This window comes from Neoarius graeffei, chromosome 8 (genome assembly GCF_027579695.1).
Source record: "Neoarius graeffei isolate fNeoGra1 chromosome 8, fNeoGra1.pri, whole genome shotgun sequence".
Classification (NCBI taxonomy): domain Eukaryota; kingdom Metazoa; phylum Chordata; class Actinopteri; order Siluriformes; family Ariidae; genus Neoarius; species Neoarius graeffei.
In genome coordinates, this window is record NC_083576.1 from 68,430,306 (window position 1) to 68,439,189 (window position 8,884).

At 44.1% G+C, this 8,884-nt stretch overlaps 1 protein-coding gene and 1 long non-coding RNA gene across 3 annotated transcripts in view; one reads left to right on the forward strand and one right to left on the reverse strand.

The window, feature by feature from the left end:
• rab11fip5b (RAB11 family interacting protein 5b (class I)) overlaps nt 1–3,772 on the reverse strand; it is a 26,584-nt gene extending 22,812 nt beyond the window's left edge. The window contains exon 1 of one of the 2 annotated variants that reach the window (XM_060928092.1): nt 3,119–3,772. In XM_060928092.1, coding sequence (XP_060784075.1) covers nt 3,119–3,492 — 374 coding nt within the window. In that variant the 5' untranslated portion in view covers nt 3,493–3,772. The remainder of the gene's footprint in view (nt 1–3,118) is intronic. The other variant, XM_060928091.1, reaches the window with a different exon arrangement.
• On the forward strand, nt 3,085–6,845 carry LOC132890830 (uncharacterized). Its single transcript, XR_009655243.1, has 2 exons — nt 3,085–3,983; nt 5,934–6,845. It is a non-coding gene; the product is annotated as an uncharacterized LOC132890830 (long non-coding RNA).
• Nucleotides 6,846–8,884: the final 2,039 nt, after the last annotated feature.

Below are 8,884 nucleotides of genomic sequence, written 5' to 3' on the forward strand. Positions count from 1 at the left end.
AGGCTGGCACTGCACCAGCACACAGCTCTCTCACATACACTCGATTTTATCTGAACGGTGCTGCTACTCTGCCCATGCCAGGCCTATCTCACCTCTTATTTTTATTTGTCACATGCACACTTCAAGCACAGTGAAATTCATCCTCTGCATTTAACCCATCTGAAGCAGTGAACACACGCGCACACATGCCCAGAGCAGTGGGCAGCCACACACAGCGCCCGGGGAGCAGTCAGGGGTTAGGCACCTTGCTCAAGGGCACCTCAGCCCAAGGCTGCCCCACATCAACCTAACTGCATATCTTTGGACTGTGGGGGAAACCGGAGCACCCAGAGGAAACCCACGCTGACACGGGGAGAACATGCAAACTCCACACAGAAAGGCCCTCACCAGCCGCTGGGTTCGAACCCGGAACCTTGTTACTGTGAGGCGACCGTGCTAACCACTACACCACCGTGCCACCCTAATTACCTGTATGCCATGTGGGAAAAGAGACAGGGCTTATTGCCAGTTGTTATCAGTTTTGCATCTTCCTTTCCTCATAAGTGTCTGTTCAACTGTGACATGAATATACAGATACTTAAGTGTTTCAGTTTAACAACAAGAAGCAGAAACACACCTCTACAATGCTTTATATATGCAAGTTCTTTTTTTTGAAGAAGATGCTTTTATTTGTCACATTTACTGTACATTATGACACAGTGAAATTCTTTTCTCCACATATCCCAGCTTGTTGGGAAGCTGGGGTCAGATTGAACCCCCCTGGAGCAGACAAGGTTAAGGGCCTTGCTCAAGGGCCCAACAGAGGCAGCATGGCAGTGCTGTGACTTGAACAGCCTGAGCTTCTGATCAGTAACCCAGAACCTTAACCATAAAGCCACCAAGTCTATCATTGCTTTAGTGCTTCAATTACCTCCACCAAATTTGTTAGAGGTGGTTATGTTTTCGCCTCCGTTTATTTGTCTTTTCCCAACGGAACTCAAAAGGTAGTGAACAGATTTTGAGGAAATTTTGAGGAAAGGTGAGCCATGGGCCAAGGAAAAATTGATTAGATTTTGATGCAAATCTGAATACGTATGTGGATCTAGGATCCACATATGTATGCAGATCCAGGATTTTTTTTTCTGTTCCCAACGTAACGCAAAAACTAGAGAACTGATTTTGAGGAAATTTTGAGGAAAGGTGAAACATCGTCGAAGGAACAATTGATTAGATTTTGATACAAATCCGAATATGTATGTGGATCCAGGATTTTTTTTCTTGTTCCCAACGTGACTCAAAAAGTAGTAAACGGATTTTGATGAAATTTCAGTAAAGGTCGGCCATCGTCCAAGGAACAATTGATTAGATTTTGATACAAATAGGAACATGTATGTGGATCCAGGATTTTTTTTTTCCTGTTCCCAACGTAACTCAAAAAGTAGTGAACAGAATGTGATGAAATTTCAGGAAAGGTGGGCCATTGTCCAAGGAACAATTGATTAGATTTTGATACAAATCCAAATATGTATGTGGATCCAGGATTTTTTTTCTTGTTCCCAACGTGACTCAAAAAGTAGTGAACGGATTTTGATGAAATTCCAGTAAAGGTGGGCCATCGTCCAAGGAACAATTGATTAGATTTTGATACAAATCCGAATATGTATGTGGATCCAGGATTTTTTTTTCTTGTTCCCAACGTAACTCAAAAAGTAGTGAACGGATTTTGATGAAATTTCAGTAAAGGTCGGCCATCGTCCAAGGAACAATTAATTAGATTTTGATGCAAATCCGAATATGTATGTGGATCCAAGATTTTTTTTTTCTTGTTCCCAATGTGACTCAAAAAGTAGTGAACGGATTTTGATGAAATTCCAGTAAAGGTGGGCCATCGTCCAAGGAACAATTGATTAGATTTTGATGCAAATCCGAATATGTATGTGTATCCAGGATTTTTTTTTCCTGTTCCCAACATAACTCAAAAAGTAGTGAACGGATTTTGATGAAATTTCAGTAAAGGTCGGCCATCGTCCAAGGAACAATTAATTAGATTTTGATGCAAATCCGAATATGTATGTGGATCCAGGATTTTTTTTCTTGTTCCCAACGTGACTCAAAAAGTAGTGAACGGATTTTGATGAAATTCCAGTAAAGGTGGGCCATCGTCCAAAGAACAATTGATTAGATTTTGATGCAAATCCGAATATATATGTGGATCCAGGATTTTTTTTTTCTTGTTCCCAACGTAACTCAAAAAGTAGTGAATGGATTTTGATGAAATTTCAGTAAAGGTCGGCCATCGTCCAAGGAACAATTAATTAGATTTTGATGCAAATCCAAATATGTATGTGGATCCAGGATTTTTTTTCTTGTTCCCAACGTGACTCAAAAAGTAGTGAACGGATTTTGATGAAATTCCAGTAAAGGTGGGCCATCGTCCAAAGAACAATTGATTAGATTTTGATGCAAATCCGAATATGTGGATCCAGGATTTTTTTTTCCTGTTCCCAACATAACTCAAAAAGTGGTGAACGGATTTTGATGAAATATCAGGAAAGGTCGGCCATCGTCCAAGGAACAATTGATTAGATATTGATGCAAATCTGAGTATGTTGCTTGGTGAAGATATACCCTCTACTGAGTTCCCTTCTAGTTAGTAATGTAAAGAAATAAATAGCAAAGGTAGCATGAGCATAACCACATTATGCAACCATAATATCTGGTTTGTTCCTCAATGGTGAAGTTGCACATAATTGCTGTACTGGCTGAAAAAAAAGGCTCCCAATACTATTATTAAAATACAGTCAGAATCCATTAAGTCTGAATGATGTGAATAACCTGTATGAGATTTGATTTGAGGTCAGATATTTGTAGAGGGGCAGCTATAGCACCAAGAAGAACTGCTGCAACATAAACAAACAGTGTCTGTGACTGGCCTTTACTGCATGTGTCATCATGTAGGAATAACTGTTGGGTGTGTGCACAATTACAGCTCGTCAGTGTTTAAACTAATCTGCACCTCATTCATGCAGGTTTTTCTAATTCTTTAGGTCTGCATCATTAAAACAACAGCATTGCATTATAGGCTCAGTCAGGTATGTATGTGTGTGTGTGTGTGTGTGTGTGTTATTTCACAACTTACTCGTTCCTTGGACATGTCCCTGCCTGAAATATTTTATCCAAAGACACAACGACTTCACCGAGGAACACGTCGAGTCCGATGAGCACCCGGAGCATGACGGTGAGGATCAAATCCCCGCTGCCGGGCGGATGCGCCCCCATACACTCCAGCAGGCCGGGCTGCAGCTCCAGGGAACACTCCTCATTCCACTCCGGCTCGGCCGCTTTCTCTGCCAGACCCGTCGTGTACTTCAGCTTCCCCAGCTGGATAACGGTGTACACATAGCGGCTGCCCTGCTTGCCCTTGGTTCGCAGCGCCCTGGCACGAAGGACGGTCACGTTGACGTGGGTCGGGACCCATCTCTGATCCTCATCGTCCAGGCTGATCAGAGGCATGGCCCAAAAACTAGCAGATGTCCTGAAACCACTAATGCACTATCCCGCAGTTATGCGTGTCTGTAAAATCTCCGCATTCTCCTCCTCCAGACAGACAGACAGACAGACAGACAGAGTCGCAGAGCAGCGCGTCAAGAGAAAGCGACAGAAACCTCAAACACCGCCGACGCTCATAAAAGCAACAACAAATAACAATTTAACAGCAGAGTCGCTACTTTTTTGCATCAACCGAACAGATTGCTGTGTTTTGACAGCAGCTCAATCCGGCCCCGCCCTCCTTTCTCTCTCTCTCTCTCTCTCTCTCACAGTAGGCCTGTTGTGCAGCAGTACTCGAAATTTAAAGAGAAAGCCAGCACATTGTTGTTTCTCAGGGCTCAGTCTATCTAATATCTACAGTGGCATGCAAAAGTTTGGGCACCCTTACTGAAAATGTCTGTTACTGTGAATAGTTAAGTGAGCAGAAGATGAACTGATCACCGAAAGGCATAAAGGTAAAGACGACACATTTCTTTTCAGCGTTTTCTGTAAGATTTGTGTATTATTTTTGTTCTGTACAACTGGAGAGTGAAAAAAGAAAAGGAACGCCATGCAAAAGTTTGGGCACCCCAATACATTTGAGTTCTCAGGTAACTTTTACCAAGGTTCCAGACCTTAATCAGCTTATCGAGCTGTGGCTTGTTCAAATTCTTCGTTAGGAAAGGTCAGATGATGCAGATTTCAAAGCTGTATAAATTCTCTGACTCCTCAAACTTGTCCCTAAAATCAACAGCCATGGGCTCCTCTAAGCAACTCCCTCGCATTCTGAATAATAAAATAATTGATGCTCACAAAGCAGGAGAAGGCTACAAGAATGTAGCAATGTGTTTTCAGGTAGCTGTTTCCTCAGATTGTAATGTTATCAAGAAATGGAAGTTAACAGAAACAGTGGAGATCAAGGTGAGGTCTGGAAGATGAAGAAAACTTTCTGAAAGAACTGCTCATTGGATTGCTAGAAAGGCAAATAAAAACCTCTGTTTGACTGCAAAAGACCTTCAGAAAGATTTAGCAGACCCTGGAGTGGTGGTGCACTGTTCTACTATGCAGCGACACCTGAACAAATATGACCTTCATGGAAGAGTCATCAGAAGAAAACCGTTCCTGTGGCCTAGCCACAAAATTCAGCATCTGAAGTTTGCAAATGAACATCTAAATAAGCCTGATGCATTTTGGAAATGAGTCCTGTGGACTGATGAAATCAAAATAGAACTTTTTGGCCACAATGTGCAAAGGTGGGCGGCACGGTGGTGTAGTGGTTAGCGCTGTCGCCTCACAGCAAGAAGGTCCTGGGTTCGAGCCCCGGGGCTGGTGAGGGCCTTTCTGTGTGGAGTTTGCATGTTCTCCCCGTGTCCGCGTGGGTTTCCTCCAGGTGCTCCGTTTTCCCCCACAGTCCAAAGACATGCAGGTTAGGCTAACTGGTGACTCTAAATTGACCGTAGGTGTGAATGTGAGTGTGAATGGTTGTCTGTGTCTATGTGTCAGCCCTGTGATGACCTGGCAACTTGTCCAGGGTGTACCCCGCCTTTCGCCCGTAGTCAGTTGGGATGGGCTCCAGCTTGCCTGCAACCCTGTAGAAGGATAAAGCAGCTAGAGATAATGAGATGAGATGAGATGTGCAAAGGTATGTTTGGAGAAAAAAGGGTGCTAAATTCCAGGAAAAGAACACCTCTCCAACTCTGAAGCATGGGTGTGGATCGATCATGCTTTGGGGTTGTGTTGCAGCCAGTGGCACAGGGCACGTTTCACTGGTCGAGGGAAGAATGGATTCAAATAAATACCAGCAAATTCTGGAAGCAAACATCACACCATCTGTAAAAAAGTTGAAGTTAAAAAGAGGACGGGTCCTACAATAAGACGATGATCCAAAACACACCTCAAAATCTACAATGGAACACCTCAAGAGGCACAAGCTGAAGGTTTTGCCCTGGCCCTCACAGTCCCCTGACCTAAACATCATTGAAAATCTGTGGATAGATCTCAAAAGAGCAGTGCATGCAAGACAGCCCAAGAAACTTGTAGAACTGGAAGCCTTTTGCAAGGACGAATGTGTGAAAATCCCCCAGGTAAGAACTGAAAGATGATTAGCTGACTACAAAAAGTGTTTGCAAGCTGTGATACTTGCCAAAGGGGGTGTTACTAAGTATTGACCATGTCAGGTGCCCAAACTTTTGCTTCAGGTCCTTTTCATTTTTTTGGTATTTTATGCATGTAAATGATTGAAATTAATATCTTCTGCAAGATTACATTTTTAAGAAATGTGCCATCTTTACCCTTATGCCTTTTGGCGATCAGTTCATCTTCTGCTCACTTAACTATTCACAGTAACGTTTTTCAGTAAGGGCGCCCAAACTTTTGCATGCCACTGTAATTGGGCATACCTAACAACCTGTGTTTCTCCCCCCCAGTCTGTCCCTCTGAGTTACATGTCGGTCCTGGGATTGAGATGCTGACCTCTTCTGCTCCTCGGACCTGCCTGATCCATCCATGGTGCCCTGTGTCTGGTTGGAGTCTCATCGCATTGCTCCTGCGGAGGACGGCCCCATGTAGACAGTGGGGGGTCGTGCCTGGAGGACGCTCTGGACTCTTGCAGTGGTGCTTTTGTGGCTGGGGACTGCAGTTGACTTTGGGACTGTGGTTGTCATGAACAGTTTTGCGCTCAGGTTTCCATCAGTGGGGAGCTGTGGCAGACTGTTTCCATCCTTTTTTTAGCCAATTTGAGCTTCTGAAGTCTGGGAGGTGCTATAGGGCTCCTCTGGCTAAAAGTGTATTGAAAATTTTATTCCAAATGCCATTAGCATTCTTAACTCAGTGAGTGATCCACAGACACTGATAATTGCTATTTGTCTTTTTATGCCTCCGCCACCTCAAGGTGCAGGAGGCATTATGTTTTCGGGTTGTCCGTCTGTCTGTCCGTCCGTGCGTGCGTCCGTCTGTCCCAAAACCTTGTGAACACGATATCTCAAAGGCTAATGAAAGGAATTTCACCAAACTTTCACCATTTGTGCGCTTTGGGACAAACATGAACTGATTAGATTTTGAGGTTAAAAGGTCACAGGTCAAGATTACTGTGAGGTCAAATGTCCATCCCCAAATCACAACTTAATAAGGTGTGTAGTCTACCAGGCGGAGGCATCCCCATCGACGCCGTTGACGTCGAGTTCTATCTAGTTTATTTTATTTTGCACAACCCTCTGTGTTTGTTGTCTGTGTTGCTGTTTGTAAAGTTTTGTTGAAATGTGTGGTGTTTGCATGTTATGTGATGGTGAGCTAAAGATAATTTTCCTCCTTGGTGGACAATAAAGATTTATTCTATTTTATAGCATCAACGAAGCTGACTTTATGTTAGGACTGTTTAATGTTATAATCATGTCTGTTGTTGCCCAAATGAGGATGGGTTCTCTTTTGAGTCTGGTTCCTCTCGAGGTTTCTTCATGTCGTCTGAGGGAGTTTTTCCTTGCCACCATCGCCACAGGCTTGCTCATTGGGGATAGATTAGGGATAAAATTAGCTCATGTTTTAAGTCATTCAAATTCTGTAAGCGCTATACAAATAAACTTGACTTGATATAGAGTCAGTAGTTTTTGTTTTTAAACATGAATTTTAGGGCAGAGCAGGGAGACTTATGACAGAGGAGACATAAGACAGTTTGTATTGCCATAAATTAATTTCAACCAATCAGGTTTCAGATTACAGGTGGTGTCACCTCACAGCACAGGTCCTGGGTTCGAGCCCAGCAGCCGGCGAGGGCCTTTCTGTGTAGAGTTTGCATGTTCTCCACGTGTCCCTGTGGGTTTCCTCCGGGTGCTCCAGTTTCCCCCACAGTCCAAAGACATGCAGGTTAGGTTAACTGGTGACTCTAAATTGACCGTAGGTGTGAATGAGTGTGTGAATGGTTGTTTGTGTCTGTGTCAGCCCTGCGACAATCTAGCGACTTGTCCAGGGTGTACCCCACCTCTCACCCATAGTCAGCTGGGATAGGCTCCAGCTTGCCTGCAACCCTGTAGAACAAGATAAGCGGCTACAGATATGGATGGATGAAGGTTTCAGATTACCTGAGCAGTTTGATGCCCCTTAGAGTAATCTACTTCTGTTGGAGCCACAAAGCTGGACACTACAGCAAGGTTTGTGCAGGTCAATATTTTTGTCAACCAAATCTTGAACAGTATTTTCTACTTCACCTAAACCTCCATTCTATGGTGTAATGTACGCTGGTGAATTCGGGATTTGTTAGGAATTAAAATATGTAGCCTAGCGTTCCAGATATAGTATTATGTATTAAACTTAAATTCGGGGGGGGGGGGGGGGGACAGTTAAGGATTTTTTTTTTCTTTTCAAAATGGCCAGATGGAGAGAGTTGGGACAATTCATCATCCATCCATTATCTGTAGCCGCTTATCCTGTCCTACAGGGTCACAGGCAAGCTGGAGCCTATCCCAGCTGACTACGGGCGAAAGGCAGGGTACACCCTGGACAAGTAGCCAGGTCATCGCAGGGCTGACACATAGACACAGACAACCATTCACACCTACGGTCAATTTAGAGCCACCAATTAGCCTAACCTGCATGTCTTTGGACCGTGGGGGAAACCAGAGCACCCCCCCCCCCCCCCCCAGAGGAAACCCACGCAGACACAGGAAGAACATGTAAACTCCACACAGAAAGGCCCTCGCCGGCCACTGGGCTCGAACACAGGACCTTCTTGCTATGAGGCAACAGTGCTGTGTCAACCAAACCTTGTACGGTATTTTCTACTTCACCTCCATTCTATGGTGTAATTTACGCTGGTGTGTGGGATTTGTTAGGAATTAAAATATGTAGCCTAGCGTTCCAGCTATAGTATTATGTATACTAAATTCTGGTGGAAAAAAAAAAACAGTTAAGGATTTTTTTTTTTTAAATGGCCAGAGTTCATCATGTTACAGGTTTTTTCTTGTAGTTTAAAGTCAAAGTCCTTCCCATGCTATCAAGGCACATCAGGCAGCACCAATCTCCATTTCTCCATAGGGCGGCACAGTGGTGTAAGTGGTTAGCATGGTCACCTCACAGCAAAAAGGTTCTGGGTTCTAACCCAGCAGCTGGCAAGGGCCTTTCTGTGTGGAGTTTGCATGCTCTTCCTGTGTCTGCGTGGGTTTCCTCCAGGTGCTCCGGTTTCCCCCAAAGACATGCAGTTAGGTTAATATGGGACGGCCTTGGGCTGAGGTGCCCTTGAGCAAGGCACCTAACTCCCAACTGCTCCCGGGGCACTGTTAACATGGCTGCCCACTGCTCTGTGTGTGTATGTGTTCACTGCTTCAGATGAGTTAAATGCAGAGAGGAAATTTCACAAGTGTGTAATGAATAAAGTTGTGCTTTGCTT